The sequence below is a fragment of the Halichoeres trimaculatus genome, unplaced genomic scaffold (genome assembly GCF_033239565.1).
Source record: "Halichoeres trimaculatus isolate MK-OKI-2021-1 unplaced genomic scaffold, fHalTri1.1 fHalTri1_scaffold_2, whole genome shotgun sequence".
NCBI classification, from domain to species: domain Eukaryota; kingdom Metazoa; phylum Chordata; class Actinopteri; order Labriformes; family Labridae; genus Halichoeres; species Halichoeres trimaculatus.
Window position 1 is genome coordinate 17,647,730 of NW_027437180.1, and position 20,144 is coordinate 17,667,873.

General features: G+C 43.4%; 1 protein-coding gene across 5 annotated transcripts in view; it reads left to right on the plus strand.

The window, feature by feature from the left end:
* Nucleotides 1–20,144, plus strand: part of crebbpa (CREB binding lysine acetyltransferase a) — a 52,840-nt gene that overhangs the window by 27,666 nt on the left and 5,030 nt on the right. For 2 of the 5 annotated variants that reach the window (XM_074694352.1, XM_074694370.1), the window contains exons 5-28: nucleotides 3,309–3,422; nucleotides 4,564–4,839; nucleotides 5,106–5,205; nucleotides 5,374–5,511; nucleotides 5,664–5,781; nucleotides 5,931–6,102; nucleotides 7,989–8,051; nucleotides 8,590–8,711; nucleotides 11,221–11,433; nucleotides 11,724–12,038; nucleotides 12,345–12,497; nucleotides 13,323–13,494; nucleotides 14,320–14,438; nucleotides 14,543–14,782; nucleotides 15,081–15,169; nucleotides 16,063–16,143; nucleotides 16,619–16,675; nucleotides 17,336–17,413; nucleotides 17,514–17,581; nucleotides 18,017–18,167; nucleotides 18,909–19,055; nucleotides 19,151–19,264; nucleotides 19,383–19,548; nucleotides 19,765–19,932. In XM_074694352.1, the coding sequence (XP_074550453.1) occupies nucleotides 3,309–3,422; nucleotides 4,564–4,839; nucleotides 5,106–5,205; nucleotides 5,374–5,511; nucleotides 5,664–5,781; nucleotides 5,931–6,102; nucleotides 7,989–8,051; nucleotides 8,590–8,711; nucleotides 11,221–11,433; nucleotides 11,724–12,038; nucleotides 12,345–12,497; nucleotides 13,323–13,494; nucleotides 14,320–14,438; nucleotides 14,543–14,782; nucleotides 15,081–15,169; nucleotides 16,063–16,143; nucleotides 16,619–16,675; nucleotides 17,336–17,413; nucleotides 17,514–17,581; nucleotides 18,017–18,167; nucleotides 18,909–19,055; nucleotides 19,151–19,264; nucleotides 19,383–19,548; nucleotides 19,765–19,932 (3,434 nt within the window). The remainder of the gene's footprint in view (nucleotides 1–3,308; nucleotides 3,423–4,563; nucleotides 4,840–5,105; nucleotides 5,206–5,373; nucleotides 5,512–5,663; nucleotides 5,782–5,930; nucleotides 6,103–7,988; nucleotides 8,052–8,589; nucleotides 8,712–11,220; nucleotides 11,434–11,723; nucleotides 12,039–12,344; nucleotides 12,498–13,322; nucleotides 13,495–14,319; nucleotides 14,439–14,542; nucleotides 14,783–15,080; nucleotides 15,170–16,062; nucleotides 16,144–16,618; nucleotides 16,676–17,335; nucleotides 17,414–17,513; nucleotides 17,582–18,016; nucleotides 18,168–18,908; nucleotides 19,056–19,150; nucleotides 19,265–19,382; nucleotides 19,549–19,764; nucleotides 19,933–20,144) is intronic. The other 3 variants (XM_074694360.1, XM_074694378.1, XM_074694386.1) reach the window with 3 other exon arrangements.

Sequence of the window (20,144 nt, forward strand, 5' to 3'; positions counted from 1 at the left end):
TGTAAAATTACACTTTTAAAAATGTTTCTGTCCATCAAGATTTATCAGAACTGTGTCCAAAAAGCCAAACAGACTAAGTTAGATTGCATCAAAGTGTTTGTTATGGCTAACAAACACTTTCTTAGGTCTCCTCTTTGTGCTGTCACCTCATCCTAGTGATGAAGCATGTTTCTTTTCCTTGTTAGTGGTGGGACCATGAGTGTTTGCTTAACTCACACTGAATGTAGTGAGGTCTCCATTTATCAATCAACATTCAGCTCCTATCTGCCAGCTTCGTCTGCTCCTCCTCCACATTATCTTCCTCCTAAACCCTGAGCTCCCGCTCCTCCCACTCCTCAGTGACAGTGATGAAAAATTCCCCCAAAGCTTCTCTCATTTGAATTTGGCACTTTGTCTCTGCTCTGGCCTTGGACTTGAATGCTGAAGTTAGATTTGAAGCCAAACACTCTCGGAGGCCGAGGTGTGCGAAGTTTGATGGGGTCTGGGTCTCTCCTCCCTGCCTGCCAGCTCATTTCCTCTCACTCAGGATCTCTGCTCCCCTGCGCCACTGAAATTACCGTGGAGAGAGATTTTGATCGAACATGAGTTATCGTTGTGGTTGTAGATTTACCTGACGTCTATTGGCTCGGTTTATTTTCACCCGAGGCACCCTGGAGTTTGCGGTATGACGGCTGCTTGGATTGGCTTTGTTCCTCACTCAGAGGCCTTTTTCTTTGTTCACTGCCGCACACTAAACCTACAGACAGCCACCACCACGAACGCCCTGCTGTCTTTGAGCTTTTGCCAGTAGTATTGGCTCTAACAAAAATGATAAAGTTAAATTGTTTGTTTGCATATCTTCCAAAGCAATGTAGTAATTGTTTTTTGGATAGTGTTCAGGAGTACCAGAGAACTAGCAAGGCTTAATTTAGCCTGCTTGTGATTCTGATTGGCTGCTAGCGCATTAGCATGGCCACTGATGAAACAAAACTTAGTTACTTCAACCATGCGCATGAAAAAATGGTTAGGGTCCCTTTACACTGAACCAAACAGAGCTTTCAAACTGTGAAAATGCTGAAGTGATTTTCGCTGTCAAGGCCAAATTTATCAAGCTGAAGTTAGTCGACTCGTCTCTGAGCTTCCACCTTCGTTTGAAGGCTGTAGAACGGGATCTTTAATTGGTGAAAACTGGAAGGGAAGGGAAACTGCCCCTGTTTGATAAAAAGTTCAGTCCAAGTCAACTAGAACAAAACGTTTTTTTAAACCCAGGTGATTGAACATTCATTTTAACAGACTTCTCAATATTATTTTCATAAGCTAAATGTAACGGGCGTGAATATTGAGTTTTTAACTGACCACATGAAAAGGGCTGATGCTTGTTTTGTTAAGGAGGAAACCTCTGAGGAAGTTTGGCCCCCTGTAATGACCATAGGTGTCCGCGGGGTCTTAAAAAGTATTAAAAGTTGATAAATCAATTTGGGGAAAATGAGGGCCCTTAAAAAGTATTAAAAAGTCTTAATTGTGGTTTTATGATGTATTAAATTTTTATTGGTATTCAAGCTTTGACTCCAAAAATATCCATAAATATCGATTTTCCTCCTTGCGACAGATTGGAATAGATTGATTAGGACGTTAAACATTCGGCCAGTAAAGTTGTAAAAAAGAACAGAATATAATTATTTTACTTGCTTAGAGTCACTAGAAAAATACAAAAATTGAAAAGAATAAAATAAATGTATAAAGTTTTTAGTTACAATAAGATACAACAATAAAGATTGTGAGGTATATACACCAGCTACAAATTACTACTAGTTTTAAAAAAAGAAATTAAATATAACATTAAAGCAAATCACACAAGGCCCATGTCCTAAATTTTGATAATGATTAAATAATTTCGCGGGGTTTTTTTGCAAGTTGGCCTTGAATAAGTCTTGTTACTTGTTGTGAGAGTGTTGATAAACCTGCCTTTAGTTTCATTTATTCTTTCAAGCTTTATTCCTTCTCAGCTTAAATAATTTCTGTATAAATGTAAACTACAACTGTTAAAGATGGGTTGCCAACAACAACTCAAAGTCGCGATTAAGTCTTTAAACTAGTGCTGTCAGTCGATTAAAAAAATTAATCTAATTAATTATAGGATTTGTAATTAATTAATCGAATTAATCGCATTTTAATCTCATATCTGCTTAAGGTCCCAAAATAAAGATTTAGAATTCCAGGACATTAAAATTACATTAAAAGACACTAAAAAACATTAAAAAATAAGGTGGGAACATTTACAACACATTTTTAGGTACCCTGATGCATAAGGAACACATGAAAAAAGTTTTATGGTTCTATCTTTACAAAATCTACGCATTCCTGCACCTAAGGTAAGCTGATTTGATTTTTAGGTCGGTTTTTGCTTTTACTCAATGTTGACTCGATTTTCACTGCAATATGAACTTCTATACTTCTATGAGGTCAGTAGAACCAGGGCTAAAGGCTAAAAACTGTGAGGAACTATGTACAAAACACTTTTTTCAAGACTTGGATCAAAGAAAAGTGAAGTATTTTCAGTTTTACATGCTCTAAACACACAAACTGTTGCTGATTGGTGTAGGGCAGCCCCAAGCTGAAACATGACACCAGGAAGATGGAAGCAAATTTTCAAAGAATTCTTTAGATTTAAATACAGGATATATATCGATCATTCAGGGCTTGTTTAATGCAGTAAAGAGTGTAGAATTATCTGTTTTTTACAGAATTGAGCTAGAGCAAACGGTTGATTTTCTGCAGATTTTCAAAAAGGACGTGCGAATAAACACGATGTGGAAGGCAGTCTCGCTTCCCTCCCTCCGGTTTTTTCACGTGTGATACGTTCAGGGACCGTCTGAAATTTGAAAATCTGACGAGAACATCTCTTTTTCCAAGTAGGACACACGGTTTGTAAATGCCAGACATTTAAAAATAAGTGCCTCTTTGAACGCCCCGCGGGTTTGGGATCCAGATTAATCTGCGTTAATTTTTATAACGCGTTAATATGCGGTGTAATTAATTAATCTAATAAACGCGTTAAAATGACAGCCCTACTTGTAACTTTTTAAAAGGTTTTTTAAAAAGTCTGAAAAATGTATTGAAATTAACCTCAGGATTTTAGCATATACCCTGAAGAACAGAGCACATTTAGTAGGTGAATAGCGAATACCTAAACCAAATTAAATAGTTAACTGATTCTTATAAATGTGCAAGTCCTTCGTTGGGAGCACTGTGTTAATCAAACATGACAAATTTTAGCACTCTGATTTTAAACCTTGTGTCTTTTTGTTCTTTGTTTGATTCCCATGCAGTGGCTCATTGTGCATCGTCCAGACAGATCATCTCCCACTGGAAAAACTGCACACGACATGACTGTCCTGTCTGCCTGCCGCTAAAGAATGCCAGCGACAAGCGCACCCAGCAGCGTAAGTACTCTGGACCACCATCACTTAACCACTGAACCGTTGGCGAGTGGCTCAGCATTGACACAATTCAATGAAGACATTCAGCTGTGTGTTGATGTCTGGATGAGCAGACACAATCGCTCTGTCTTTGAGGAGCTGCTGATACATTAAGATGTTTAAGTCTGTAGTGAGAGCAGGAGATTCAGGCCTGCCCGTTGCTGAAACCAGCAGAGATTGTTCAGAGTGCGTGCGTGTGTATGTGTGTTTTGACACTCAGGATAGTTAGCCAATTTATTTCTAGGTTTATGCTCCTTCAGGATGCGTAAAGCACTCGGTGAATAAGAGTGCGGTCCTGCTGGGTTTGTGATCTGACACACACAGGCGCTCAGAGAGTGATGGAGGGAGAGAGGGTGGAAACAGAGAATGAGTGCAAGAGGTGTCCCGCTGAGCCTTTGGCTGTTTACTGCGACTCCCTGTTACAACAGAGCTGAGTTTGACGCTCTGTCTGCCTCCCACCTAAACTATTTTTCTCTCTGTTTTTTTTCACACTCCTCCATGCAAATGTTGTCACAGGTTCACAGTCTGTTTTAGTTTCTGCTCTACCATTCTCTTCGTCCTTCTCTGGAGTAGTTTCCTTACAATTTACTCTGTGATTACTATTTTCTTGACTTCACTGCCATGCGCTGTAGTTTTTATCACTTACAGCATTCCAGTGTCGGTCTGTCCTGATTTGGCTTCCATTTTACAGAACATGATGCTGAGGTTTGAGTCTGTCCTGCCAAAGCAAACAGAACGCTGTTCTTCTTTGTTCTGACTCCTCTCATTTGTGTCTTTCAACAAACTAAGAGCTTTTTCCTTCCAACCTTAGTCTGAACCCAGAGAAGTACACTAATGCTACGATCCCTAAAGGGATTTATTCATATATTCAGTCTACTGCTGTTTGAATCGTTTAGCCTTAAATTAATGTTCTCAGACTTGTATCACACTGTCTTGCTATCTGACCGGCCCGGGGTCAAACTGAGTGTGCAGGTGTGTTTGGTATTACCTGGACTGTTCATTGTACACCAATAGAAATTCTTGTCGTGTTCGTTGGTCTTAGGAGGATCATACTGTGCATTTTTTTGTACATGCTGCAGTTAACGCAGGCTTTCTTTCTCCACAGCCATGCTGAGCTCCCCCAATACAGGACTTCAGAACCCCATGTCCTCTGTCGGTGTGGGCCAGCCCAGTACTCCCACCATCAATACCTCAGCCCCCATAGACCCCAGCTCCATGCAGAGAGCCTACGCAGCACTTGGGCTGCCCTACAGCAGCCAGGCCACTGGGCAGGCCCAGGCCCAGCAGGCCAGCGGCCCAGGACAGACTGCTGGTGCCCAGAACGCACAGTCCCAGCAACAGCAGCAGCTCCCGCAGCAGATGAGACCCATCAATGCACTTGGTAAGGCCAGAGGGGAACATTACATGCAGTGGTTTTGACCTTCAAAATGTACAGAAACCAAAATCTCATTGTATCCAGTTAAAGTGGAGTTAATCAGTTTTAAAGGAACTAAGTTTATATAAACAGTGTTTAAAGTTTGTGTAATGTCCCAGTATGTGTTTGATGTAAGGAGTGTAGTCAGAGCAACTTTTCAAAGCCAGTCTGTGACTGAGCTTGATAACGAAAATGAGGCGGTGCTGTTTGCTCACAGCGTTTTGTATTTACAGGAAACCAGATGGCTCTTGGAGGTGCAACCATGGGAGTGGCATCTTCAGATCAGACGAACCTGCATACAGACTCCCTGCCCAACACACTCAACACTAACAAGTCAGTTCTTCACCAAAGCTCGTCTTAGAAGTTCTTTGCCTTAAATCACTTTGAATAAGAAGTTTTAACCAATTTGATGCTGAAGTGTGGTGGTGTATGATGCGGAGCTTTAAAAGAAACAAAAACAAAAAGTTTTAACACTTGACTCTCTCCCTGTTTCATCTCCAGTCAGCTGCTGTCAGACGGATCAGCTGTGAGCTCGATGGGAAACATCCCCACAGCTGCACCCCTCTCTGCCACTGGCACCAGGAAAGCGTGGCATGAGCACGTCACTCAGGACCTGCGCAATCACCTCGTACACAAACTGTACGTGCAAACCAATGTGGAAGAGTATCTGAACCTGTTCTACTGTTTGTTGTTTACTCTTGACTGACATTACGGTCTCATCTTTTTCAAAAAAAGTTTAGAAGTTCTGATTACCAGAAATATTCAAAACTACAATTTGTCTTCTGTGGCAGAGTACAAGCCATATTCCCAACCCCTGATCCGGCAGCTTTGAAGGACAGACGAATGGAGAACCTGGTGGCCTACGCCAGAAAGGTGGAGGGGGACATGTACGAGTCAGCTAATAGCAGGGTAAGTTTCCTTTCCCAACTTCAAGCACAGCCACAACGCTTTCTCTCTTTCTTTCGCTCTTTCTTGTGATTTTGCTCTTTTTATCTGAAACTGTCTCAATGGTCAACTTATCTTGCGCTCTTCTTGCTTTTTCTTTTACCTCCTCTCAGGATGAGTACTACCACTTCCTGGCGGAAAAAATCTATAAAATCCAAAAGGAGCTGGAAGAGAAGAGGCGCTCTAGGCTACAAAAACAGATCATCAACCAGGCACCTCTGGCTGCTCAGGGGACTCAGCAGCCCAGCCTTCCCCAGCCCAACGCCTTTGGCCCAAGGCCACAGAGTGAGTACCATGTTTATCAAGGCTTCAGGTGTTTAAGGTGATATCTCAGATTTTTTAAGATGCTTCAAAGGACTGTGAAGACTGTCTTAGTGATCTTAAAAATTTTTTACTTCTAAATGTTTGCCTGATCATAACCCACAACTTAAAATATGATTATCAACACCAAAATCGGTTATTGAATGCTACCTCTCAGCTACCCTCTCGGGTCGGACAAACTGGATTAATTTACAGCACGTCTCAATTTCTGGGACGACACCACGCCAGCCAACAAAGTTCAGCAGTGAGAGGATAGATCTGTGCTTCTTTCTCTGCTGAAAAATATTTCTTGCATTCATTTTGTAGTAGTGTTGGACACAATGGTAAACAGGAGAGTGATAGAGCTAAAGCTAAAAGCTAAAACACGGGTTAAATTGTTCGGGATAATGTTCATTCCAGCCCACAGTCAGCAGTTATTCTGCAGTGGTCTGTTCAAATGTGAGAGTCTATCAGTTAAATGAAGAGTGAGGTTACGTTAGCTCTGCTTGGTAGATGACTGGCAGGACATAACCAAGATTCACTGCCGTTAAACATCAAGATACACCTCAGAGCACTGGGCTGTGAGTAGCCTCATTTATAGCTGGCTGCTGAACTACGATATAAACTGACAAAGTTTGGTTGTTTTAACGTTTCAAATCGTAGCGCTAAATACATTTTGATAAGTAAATGACATCATTGCGTTGTATCCAGTTATAAGTTGTCCTGAACAAATTATTGTAGTGTTAAAAAGGGGATCTGATGTCCATTCATTTGCCCCAAAATAAACACACCTTCCTAATGCCGCGGCCACACCAAACGAAAGACCGAAAGTCCAAAAGAGCAGCTGAAAAACAATGAGCTGTGGTTTCCAAAGTATGACAGGAGAGTGTGTGAAAGCTTTGGGGATCACAATCAAGGCCTGCTGCCTCTCCCTGGTAATCCACCTCCACCAGCCCTGCTTGGCTGTTCCCTACGATCTCATCCTCGATCCCCCGAACCTCCGACCCCCCAAACCCCCCGACCCATGTTCCTGGAGGTCTCCCTAGGGATAATGAAGGGGTGGAGGAAAGAGAGGAGCACATAGAACTTCCATCTTTTCCCTGGCTCTGCCCCTGTCCGGCTCCTCCCTCCTCTCTATCAGGCTCAAAACTCCGCTGAGGAAAACACAGTCGGACTCAGTGATGACCCGAGCAGGCAGATCCAGCTGGGAACAAATGTTTTCAGAACTTACATTCAAAACCTGCCTCCTCAGAGACTTTCAACCAAGCCTGCTCCTTTTTTTCTAGTCTCTGTAGAGTACACACGTCGTATCGTATAACTCTGGATGATGACACACCGCACAGATTGTTTTCTCCTCCATCCTCTGGCGGAGTTGGAGCCGGAGCAGGCGGCGGTTGCCCCCCAACGTCATCAAATCAATAACATCGTGGGGGGATGTCATCGCTGATTAGCGGCCATGGCAAGCCTTTACGCGAATTCATGTCAAAAGTTCAATATTTTGAACTCTAGCGAATTTGCGTCTACCGCCCAAACGCATGAACGCTCCAAACGCTCCAAACGCGGCGCGACAAACGCCCCAAACGCACCGCCCGAGGTGAATCGGCGGCTAAATGCGTCTTTGCATTGACTTTGTATGTAATTGCGCTGCAAATTCGCGTTTGGTGTGGCCGCACCATAAGAGTCATCGAGTCATCACATCACTGTGCATCCCACGCTGAGCCAAAGGTATAATTGCAATCCACTTCAAAAAAAAATAGCCCTCACAGTCCCTTTAAGACTAATAACATAATAAAACTTTTAAGAAACCCATGTAGTGAACTTTTTGTTGAGTTGATTTTCAGGTTTAAAGACTTTTTTCACTTTGTTCACAGATGGACCCGTTCCTCTGCCCAACATGCCAAATCAGATCATGAACCGCATGCAGGTTTCACAAGGTATGACTTCAATGTAACATGTTCCCCACCTTATATCCAGATTCAGATTGCCTGCAGACAGTATTGTTAGGTTAAGACTGTTAATCTCACTAAAGAGCAGAGCATTGCATGAGCCATCATAACAAATCATACTGTTTGGAGTCAAGTTGATTTAAAAACTTGTAAAAAAAAAATGTTTTAGAATAAGAGACAGTGGAAGGTGTACCTTTAAAAAAAGATAAATTATCTGCCAAATAATCAGCAAGTGTGACTGATGAAACAGGTTTGTGAAGCAATAGTTTCGATGCACACTTAGGCACGCTCAGACAAAATGAAGAAAATCAAAAGAAAAGCATCTAAGTGTAAAAGTTTCTGGAGGACTGAGATGCCATCTGCTGTACCGTGGTTGTGCAAGCACTTCAGGATCATCATGTACAGTTGATCTCAGCCATGATGGCCGCGATAATCTTCCAGTGCTGTTCCTGCTAGTGACATTGAGAACCTGTTGAAGAAAATTGTTTGTCCACTTCTAAGAATTGTTGTTCAATTTTCTGCTCAGGAATCAACCAGTTCAACCACATGGCTCTGCCTAACGCACAGATATCCCAGGCACCAATGGGAGCTCGAGCCGCCTCCCCCATGAATCACCCGCAGCAAATGAACATGAGCTCCGTCCCAGCGGTAAGGAGGACACTTGCAGAGGGGCACGCACTCAATCCCACATGCTAGAAAAACCTAGAAGCAATGTTCAGTTCAAAAAAAACACTTTAGATATGCATAACAAAAGTTTCCTCTTATTGAAAAATAAGTTGGCAACTGGTTATGCGAAGAGAAAAGTTGAAATGTTAATGATTTGTATTGGGAAACAAAGCTTTGAATACGAGGAAAGTGGGTCAGATAGATGCCATGTTAAGGCCATTAATGCTCATTTTATTTACAATATCTCCAATGTTTCCATCTTACATTTTAACGACACCAGATGATGCTCCATCTGCAACATATGGACTCATACTGCACTCATTACGACCTCAGCCAGATCGACTTAGGAACGTCAGACTGTGTTGTCCAACATCACTGAATTTACAAACTGATGGAGATAAAAAAGCTACTTAAAGGGATAGTTCAGTTTTTTTGAAGTGGGGTTGTATGAGCTCTATGTGACCACTAAGGACATTAGATACAGTAGAAAGGTGTCTCCTCTCCCTCAGTAAGACACAAACTGTAATCGATGGTGACGAGGAAATAGACGCTAACAGGGAGAGACCGTATCAGATTCAAAGGCTATTTTCTCTGTCTACAAGAACTCAAATCAAAAAGTAATACCACAGTTTAAGAGTACGCTACATAGAATCATTTTTAAGTGCATTAAGTCTTCGGAAATATAAACATTTATCCGGACCTAACTAACTGGTCATGTGTCCTTCCGCGCAGCGCTAGTGCGCTCCGTCCCCCCTCCTCCTTTCAGCTTTAGGGAATGTAAACAAGCTGTGCTTCGGGCGCCAGTTTTAGCCTCGTGTAGGTTTGATCAAGTATCGTAATTCTTTTGTTTGTACTCTAAAGGATTGTCCGTGGATGTTTCCTCTGTATTCCTTTCAGTCTCCATCTGTAGCAGCTCCTCTTCTGTGTGCTCTGGTTCATACAGGTATCCTTTTGGTTCCAAAGTGAATGGATCTTCGTCGTCGCTGTCATAGTCACTCATTTTGAATTTCCTACACTACCTCACAATCCTTATGCCGCGGCCACACCAAACGCGAACACGCGAATTTACTCGCGCGAATGGCCTGTCACGCGCCGCGTGAACGCCCGAGTCTCGCCGCTGGACTTTTTTGACAAGCTGAGGCGCGAACACGCGAATGCGCGGTACTGCGCATGCGGAGTAGAGAGCTCGTTCATTTAAAGACCGAAAGTCCAAAAGAGCATCTGAAAAACAATGAGCTGTGGTTTCCAAAGCATGACAGGAGAGTGTGTGAAAGCTTTGGAGATCACAATCAATGCCTGCTGCCTCTCCCTGGTAATCCACCAGCCCTGCTTGGCTGTTCCCTGCGATCTCATCCCCGATCCCCCGAACCTCCAACACCCCGTACCCCCGACCACCCGAACCCCCGACCCATGTTCCCGGAGGTCTCCCTGGGGATAATGAAGGGGTGGAGGAAAGAGAGGAGCACAGAGAACTTCCATCTTTTCCCTCACTCTGCCCCTGCCCCGCACTTTCCTCCTCTCTATCAGGCTTAAAACTCCGCTGAGGAAAACACAGTCGGACTCAGTGATGACCCGAGCAGGCAGATCCAGCTGGGAACAAATGTTTTCAGAACTTACATTCAAAACCTGTCTCCTCAGAGACTTTCAACCAAGCCTGCTCCTGTTTTTCCGGTCTCTGTACAGTACACACGTCGTATCGTATAACTCTGGATGATGACACACCGCACAGATTGTTTTCTCCTCCATCCTCTGGCGGAGTTGGAGCCGGAGCAGGCGGCAGTTGCCCCCCAACGTCATCAAATCAATAACGTCGTGGGGGATATTTTGAACTCGAGCGAATTTTGTATTGTATTGTATTTGTATGTACTTTGTATGTAATCGCGCCGCAAATTCGCGGTGTGGCCGCACCATTAGAGTACAAACAAAAGAATTACGATACTTGATCAAACTTACACGAGGCTAAAACCAGCGCCCGAAGCATAGCTTGTTTACGTTCCCTTAAGCTGAAAGGAGGAGGGGGGACGGAGCGCAGTAGTGCTGCGCGGAAGGACACATGACCAGTTAGTTAGGTCATGTTTATATTTCTGAAGACTTAATGCACTTAAAAAATATTTTATGTAGCGTACTCTTAAACTGTGGTATTACTTTTTGATTTTAGTTCTTGTAGGCAGAGAAAAGAGCCTTTAAATGTGGTACGGTCTCTCCCTGTTAGCGTCTATTTCCTTGTCACCATCGATTACAGTCTGTGTCTTACTGAGGGAGAGGAGACAACTTTCTACTGTATCTAATGTCCTTAGTGGTCACATAGAGCTCATACAACCCCACTTCAAAAAAACTGAACTATCCCTTTAAGAAAACCAGGGACATAAGCTGTTCATTTTGCCGTCCCTTTAAACCCATCAGTCTGGTTGTTTACTCCTGGTTGTTACTGGTCCTCTCCCCTCCATCACCACCCCCTTTTCGCTCACAAGTCTTGTGTTCTCCCTTGTAGATGGGCATGTCTCCCTCCAGGATGCCCCAGGCCCAGGGCATGATGGCCGGGCACGGTGGTGCTAACATGGTCGGCCAGACAGCTAGCCAGGGGCAGTTTTTGGCTCAGACTCAGTTTCCTCCAGGATCTGCTGCCGTTGCTGCATCAGGCACCATGAATGTCACAGTGGGGTCCGGCTTGGGCCAGCCACAAGCACAGGCTGCTGTCACCCAGGTGAGGCAGGGAAAGAGAAATGGGCTAACTGATCAGTTTGTCCTTGTGTCACCTGTAGAGCTGATCTTTTTCCAACCAGCTGCAGAGGAACTAAAACTCAAACTACTTCCACCAATCATATTTTGCACTAATTGCTCTGAAAGTGTTGTCATGGTGATCACTTGGTGCTCTTTAAACCTTAAATTGTGTGTGGTGTTGTGTGTGTTTGTTTGATCTTGTATCTGTGTGTTGGTCTGCTTTTTTTGATTGTGTGTTTGTCTGCCTTCCCTCTGTGTGTGTGTCCTTCTCTCCAGCAGCAGCAGCAGCAGCAGCAGAGCGCTAACCTCCCCATGAATGCACTTGGCCCCTCGCTGGGCCCTCAGCTAGCCTCCTCCCAAACCCCTATGCACTCCACGCCTCCGCCTGCCACCTCCTCTGCCTCCACGGCTGGGGGGGCCACTAACCCGCTGCACCCCCAGCCCTCCAGCCGCAGCTCCACCCCCACCCTTCCCGGCCCTGCCCCAGCCCCGGGTGCCACCCCACCCCGCCCCACCCAGCCCCAACCCCAGACGGAGCTCCCCGCAGCAGCACAGACGCAGCCCCTGCCTCAGCCCCCTACCACACCGGTGAGACTGAGACCCTTCGCATGCCCTTCACCCTGACCCCCACCCTTCCCTGCAAGTTCCTGTCCTCTGACTGCCATTTACCAACCCGCCCCATTCACATCCACCTTTCTGTTTGATCGCTGCATCTCCACCAGCATCCATCACAGGGAAATGTTGCATCTTCCATCCTCAGAAAACAAAGAAAGCGATACCAGAGGGGGTCATCTGTGTCGTGGCTTCAGCTCTGCATGCAAAGACGGCAAAGACGCTGCAGCCAGAAGCTCAGATTTCTCATTTCTCTTTCTGTCTCTTTGGCTTGTGTTTCAGCTCTCACAACAGGGGGCAAGTCTGGATAACCGGGTACCCACACCGGCCTCAGCCGCCAGTGCAGACCTGCCCACCCAGGAAGTCAAAGCTGAGGCACACCACGACCAACAGGAGTTTGAGGCTGCTGGCGGCAAAACCGAGCCCAAGATGGAGGTACGTTGATGGTTTGTGTTTTCAAATCTCTGGAAACAAAGTGAAAGAACTAGTAACTGCACAAACTGCAAAAACACTTCAAGTGACACAGTTCAGGGGAGGGGGTTGTACTGGTTTCAATACAGTCACAGGTAAAGAAGTGTAGTTTTAAAGTAATTTGTAACGAACATCCAAGTACATCAGATCCTTGTTTGCTGCTTGTTTGACTGCAGCACATCAGGGTAAAGTCAGGGTGGCCCTACACCCTAATCCTAATCCTAAGACTCATCGAGAATATTTAACATCTCCTTAATAAATTAGGTGACATTTACAATGACTCTTGTTTTTCAACCAACAGCTGTTTTAATCGTCCACCTCTTGTGTGTTTGCCTGAAAGTCACCAAACAGTGTCAAAACCGAAGCAGCAGCGTGAAGCTTCAAACACACAACTCCTGTGATATTAAATTCTGCAACAACTAATGTTCTAGCGTGTAGAGTTCCTGATCTTTCTCACACAGACACTGCATGTTGCATCATTTTGCAAAAATCAGCTTCAGTCTCCTGACCATACTGACTACTTAGGTCAGTGTTTTGCAAGGCACGTGAATCCAAGTTAAAAGCATAGATAAGGGGAATGTTAAGCATCAAGACAGATGATGCTGATAGTTTGTTGCTCCAGTTCATCTGGAACTTTTTCTCAATTCCCACCTTTGATTTATGATTTACGCTAAAAACAAGGCGTCTTCATTTGGCCTAATGCTAATCACATGCTGCTCAGATACTTTCTTGTTTGCCCTTCATAGCAAACACATCCCTAATGATAAAGTATTTCCTCTTTGTCTGCAGACTGAGGACGACTCTTCCTCAACAACGGGGAAGAAAGAGGAGCCTGATGAAAAGCCAGAGCCAATGGAGGTGGAGGAGAAAAAGCCGGAAATGAAGACAGAACCCAAAGAAGAAGAAGAGGGTGGTGCCAACAGCACAACCTCGTCATCGCCCTCTCAGTCACGGAGGAAAAGTGAGTCTGAGTCTGTATAGATGTGTGACTGATTAAAACAAATTTAAGCTTTTCCTTACTGCCAGTAATTTTAATTTGCCTGCTCAGAGCCAGCAGTGAGACAGGCAGGATTTATCCTGAGCTTTATTGAAACTTGTGCTGTTTGTTTGTCTGATGGAATATAACTTATTTCAGCCTTTCATCCACGTTGAGGCATTTTTCACAAACAATGGATGTGATGTTCACTAGTTTTTGAATAAACTAAAGTCACCATTCCGATTGACAAACCATATATCACAACATTTGATTGAACATTTACTGACAGAAGACTTTAAGATGAGTCTGAGAAGCTTCTGGTGACCGAAAAAATCAACAGTTTCTCTGATAGTTTCTGTCATATGTGCAGACTTGTGTGTCCTGCTTGGACTTCAGCCTCTGTTGCTCTGGGCATCACATGTTCTGACGTCCTAAATGTAGAGACTCTATAGTCATAAAAACAATAAGGAATACAAAAATTTGTATTTCAGCATTTGGATGAATTTTAATGAATACTTTTCATATCTGTCTGACTGTAGAGTTCAGAGTTGGACAGTTCAAAGATTAAGGCCTGGAATACGCTCTCTGTGTTGCTCCATGTTGCGTCAGTTGACAGATCTTGCCTGAAAAAATGAGCCATTATCTCACATGTTTTTGTAACAGTTATGGATATTAATAATTATCAATGCTCCAGGACACTCTGCTGTTTTGTCAGCAGTGTTTTTGGCAGCTATTTCTCTATTAGTTTTGTTTATTTTTGTTTCGAGATTACTAATACAACCTTTCTTTTGTCTACCTCCCTGTTTTCAGTCTTTAAGCCAGAGGAGTTGCGCCAGGCTCTGATGCCAACTCTGGAGTCTCTGTACAGACAGGATCCAGAGTCTCTCCCCTTCAGACAGCCTGTGGACCCCATGCTTCTGGGAATCCCGGTACGTGGAAACAATAAAGTTTTTTCTGTGAGATTTAACATCTCTAGCTGCACCTTTTCAGCTTTTATGATCTATAACACAAACATCTTCTGTTACACATCCAGGACTACTTTGACATCGTTAAGAATCCAATAGACCTGTCCACAATAAAGCGTAAACTGGACACAGGTCAGTACCAGGAGCCGTGGCAGTATGTTGACGACGTCTGGCTGATGTTTAACAACGCCTGGCTCTACAACCGCAAAACGTCTCGGGTCTACAAGTTCTGCTCCAAGCTGGCCGAGGTGTTTGAGTCGGAGATTGACCCTGTCATGCAGGGCCTGGGCTACTGCTGTGGGAGGAAGGTGAGGTGGAGGGGATGACAGCAGAAATGAATAAATATAAGTCTTATGAAGTGACCAGTGGCTTGAAGCCTAAAGAGAAAAGAGATAAATTCATGTTGATGGACGTTACGTTGCATTTTCACTGTTTGGTTGTTAGTGTTAAGGTCTCAAGTTTAGATGCTAAAACTGGATAACCAAACTTAAAGGATAAAAACTGATGAATCCACAGTGATGTTCCTGCACCTGATAGAAAGTAACACATAAACAATTTGTTTAGAATATTATTGACCAATCTCTGTCATCTCGCTTGTGTCTGCAGTACGAGTTTTCTCCTCAAACTCTCTGTTGCTATGGCAAACAACTCTGCACCATACCCACTGGAGGTACATACTACAGCTACCAGAACAGGTAACCACATCTGTGTTTGTGTTTGTGTGTCTGGACCAGTGTTTTTTTATTTGTGTATGTTTGCACTCTGTTTTTTATGAGATAGTATTCCAGGACCTCAAACTTTGTTCTTTACTTGGTATAATCATACATATTACGTATGTTTGCCAGCACGGTTGTTTTTGATGGCTGATAAATTCTGCATTTTGCACTGAGTTTCCATCTCCTGCAGTCTGTGTTCTGTTGCTTTGTAGTTCTGGAGCTACTATAGTGTTTTAGACAGTCAGGTTTAGCTCTGATGTCTCCTCAGGATGCTTTTGCCCCTCACATTAAGTGTTGATTGTCAAGTTTCAGCTCTCTGTATGGAGGAAAAGACTTAAAAAAAAAATCTGTGAAGCATTAACTGAGAGAACCTGAGATCAGTGTTCCTCCTCTGGTCCATCAGATGAAGATATAACACTTTTGTTAAGGCCAAAAACAGCAATGCCCATCATTGCCTTCCCCTCCGTTAAACACCAGCAGATGAAGGCTAATAGTGTGTTTCCTTGCGCCTCCTGCTGCATAAATGGTGCAACTGCAACCCCTTTTTTTCCACACTTAGACCGTGCACCCTGAGAGTCAGAGCAGCGCAGCAGCAGTGGTGATACAGCACAGCCTGATAGACAGTGCGAGGCTCCTGCAGTGCAGACCATTTACACTCTCAATGGGAGCTCAGGGAATCCCTGCTCTCTTTTATAAAACACAAAGACCAGAACGTGTTTGTACTCTGTTGTACTGGAACACTCGATGAAGCAGCGCAAATCTTGAAAGTGTTAAATCACACATTTTATACTTCTGTACAAAGAAGAGCAACCCCTGGCTGTTGTCTACACGCTGAAGTCTGATTATTCTGATTGTTTAATGTGTTTGTGCAGGTATCATTTTTGCGAGAAGTGCTTCAATGAGATCCAGGGGGAGAGTGTGACGTTAGGAGACGACCCTGCACAGCCACCAACGTGAGTAATCAGTGAATTCATAATTCCACTGTTGAAAAATAAACCTGTTGCAGTTGTACATGCGAGGATGTGTTCGAGGAGAGAAGTGAAATGTTTGCTCCTTACGACGTCTGCAAGCACGCATCGAAGTCTTTGAAATTATCCCCTCAGCAGAGAAGCACTGTTTTTAATCAAACACAAGTTACTAATATGAGACAAAGCCTAACTGTAGGTTTTTGTGCACAAAATTATATATCAAGTGTCCATATTTGATAAATTTTATTTCTTTATATGAACATAACTGAACTTTTATTTCATACTTGTGTTTGAGACTATATTTTTAACAGTGCTACCAGGTTTTATTTTATTATTAAGTCTTCACTGAAGACGATGAGACTAATAATGGCTATGAACCAAATTTAGACACACTTTGCACTTTTTGAGTCTGTCGTCTTCTCACTGGTTCCCCTTTCTTTCTCTTTTTCTTTCTCTGCAGGATGATATCAAAAGACCAGTTTGAGCGGAAGAAGAATGACGTTCTCGACCCTGAACCGTAAGTAGAAGCAAACCTTCAGCCTTTCAGTGAGGAGAGCTCACATGGACACAGAAGAAGGATTATTTTCTTCAGGAGTCCTTCACACATGTGTTGAATAATCACAGATTGCTTTTCCTGCTCACTTGTTCCTGATCTCATCTTAAAAAGCTATTTTCTGCAGCCACATCTGGCTTTGTTTGTGAGCATTTTGTGTGAAGGCTGCATTTTTTTCTCCCTGCTGCGCTCTGATCAATCACTTTGGTTTCATTACGGCCTGGGGACATCTCAGCGGCGCCACCTACTGAGGGAAACTGTGTCCAATAACCTTTTTTTTCCCTATTGGAGAGTAATTTAATGTGCAACGTGTGATTGCATTTCACATTGTCTCTGTGACGTAGTATGAATGTAATGCATGAATCCTCCCACAAAGGCACACTTGCATTGGCCAGCTTGCAAGTGTGTAACGACTGGAGGAACATCAACTTGAAATTAAGATGTTTGTGTTTCTTGCTGCCTCAGCAGTTAAGATATTGAAGTTCACACATGAAACAGTCTTCAGATACGCTTTTTTTCCATATTAACACAGAGTTTATGAATAAAAAAGCAGTGAGTGTTTGGAGAGCTGTTCAACTGGTTTGAAATATTGAAACGTCTCACTGTACGCTTCCTTTTCTTCAGGTTTGTTGAATGTAAAGACTGTGGACGGAAAATGCACCAGATATGCGTCTTACACTACGAGGTCATTTGGCCGTCTGGGTAAGTATCTGTCTCCACTGTTTGCTGTAGATTTTTGTATGCTTTGTTTCGAGTTCGCAATAATTTCTCGCTGACTTCTTTCGTTCTTTTATTTTCCCAGATTCATCTGTGAAAACTGTTTGAAGAAAAGTGGGAAAACACGGAAGGAAAACAAGTTCTCTGCAAAACGTTAGTTTTAATCTCTACCGTTTTATTCTTGTTCCTTGACGTTCATTCCCTTATTGTGTTCCTGCAGTTTTAAGTGCTAGCAGATAATTGCAAGTCTGTCTTAGCAGCTCGAAAGACAAGAAAATCCTAACCACATCCACCTGCACATGGGCTGCATATGTCTCTGCGGCTCTGCCTCAGTGGCGGCCTTCTTGTTTTGATGTTGGCCCTGTGGTTTCCCTGGTGTTCTCCATTTAACTTTTGTACCCTTTGAGAACACAAGACCTTTATGGCATCTAGTGCTAACAGATTAAAGCCTTCGTAGTCTCACAAATGAGTTCTTGTGCCTCTTGTTTCCTAAAACCTATTGAAGGTTGTTTGCAGACCAATAACAACCCCTTTGATCTCATAAAGTTGAAAGAATTTATGTTTTTTTCCTCTGTTTGTCCGTCCCAGGGCTGCAGTCCACACGATTGGGAATGTACATAGAAGATCGTGTGAATAAATACTTGAAGAGACAGAACCACCCAGAGGCAGGAGAGGTATTTGTGCGAGTGGTGGCGAGCTCTGACAAAACAGTGGAGGTCAAACCCGGCATGAAAACCAGGTGAGCAGATCATGGGCAATGTCCCTGACAAAATTTATTTTCAAGGACATCCATCATTAACCAAGATACCAAATGCTACTCTTTAATAGCTAAACACACATCCTTGATAAATAAACATGGGAGAAACCAGAGGCCATGTTGTTTCAGGCTTCCAGATCTGGTCTGCACCTCTTTGATTTGTAGATGCCCCAGCAGCTTATTTTTATTGTCCCTGCCACACAAAGCTAAATGTTCTCTATAAAGCTTTTATACAGCTCAACAGTGGTTGTGGATCCTGCATGTTTGACAAGATGGAGTGCACACCCGCCCCGAGCACCTCAGAGGGTTGTTCAGCATTTCATCACACAAGATCAAAGTCTGAGATGCTCACAGAGAGCAGACCCTCATCCAAGAAGCTGTTATCTTCAGGTTGACTGGAGATAAAGCTGTTTGCTTTTTATTTGACTCAAGGCTACTTGACTTGAATTGTCCCGTTATACTTCCCAAGAGTGGCTCAAAACACCCAGAGACCCTGCAAATTTACCAGGCAGCTCATGACTCTAGTTTCTAAGAAGCTTTTTATATTCCAAATGAAGCGGAAATATTGAATTAAGTTGATTACTTTGTGAAACAATAGGCTGCAGAAGCAGTTAGCAACACTCGTACAAGTATCTGAACATGTTAGGACTACGCACTTTCCTGAGACTGAGAGTTTCAGTATGAAGTTGCTTCTCTAATATTTGTTTTTGTTTGTTTTAACAGGTTTGTGGACACTGGTGAAATGCCCGAGACCTTTCCCTACAGAACCAAAGCACTTTTCGCCTTTGAAGAGATTGACGGCGTGGATGTGTGCTTCTTTGGCATGCACGTGCAGGAGTACGGCTCTGAGTGCCCATTCCCAAACACTAGGTATGAGCACCGAAACACTGAATGCAGGACGCAACTCCTCGAGGTTTGAGCTTTCTTACTGATGTTGATGACGTTCTCTCTTTTTGCCTTTGCAGACGGGTCTACATATCATACCTTGACAGTATTCACTTCTTCAGACCTCGAACTCTACGAACAGCAGTGTACCATGAGATCCTCATCGGGTACCTGGAATATGTCAAGAAGCTTGGGTATGGCTAACTCTGCTCCTACTGTTACATGGAATATGGAGGGCATTTTGTGATAGTATTTAGAAGTACAGCAACAGCTCTTTCTAATCTTATTTCTTAATGTGCATTTCTCAAACAGATATACTCAAGGCCACATCTGGGCATGTCCACCCAGTGAAGGAGACGACTACATCTTCCATTGCCATCCTCCTGACCAGAAGATCCCCAAGCCGAAGAGGTTGCAGGAGTGGTACAGGAAGATGCTGGACAAAGCCTTTGCAGAAAGGATTCTGCATGACTACAAGGTAAAGAGGAGAATTCTTCTTAAAAGAAGTGGAACAAACCCTGATTGTAGTCTGTAACATGAGGAAAAAGGGTTATCTTTACCCCACCACTTCTCATACTCTGTTGACTTTAGCTGGTAAATGTTTTAAGCGTGTGAATCCTCCATTTGTTGGATTCCTGATCTCCTAACACAATTCTCAGAAGTTTGACTGATCCCCGTCTTCTGCCACATCTAGGACATTTTCAAACAGGCGACAGAAGACCGTCTGACCAGCGCTAATGAGCTGCCATACTTTGAAGGCGATTTCTGGCCCAATGTGCTCGAAGAAAGCATCAAGGAGCTGGAGCAGGAGGAAGAAGAGAGGAAGAAAGAGGAGAACACAGCAGCCTCGGAAACTCCTGAGGTGCGAGGACCGTGGTGTATTTTAATGATGTTGTTGTGACAAGGATAAGACTTTAACACTGCTGTCATTCTTCACTCATCATACTTTGCATCAATTAAACATTGTTTAAACAAGCTTTTACCAAGCCTTAAAATATGTTAATGATTTTATTTGAGATTAATTTGATTTGTCAACCTATAACCAGAAGTTTGACAATATTGGCAACAAAGTGG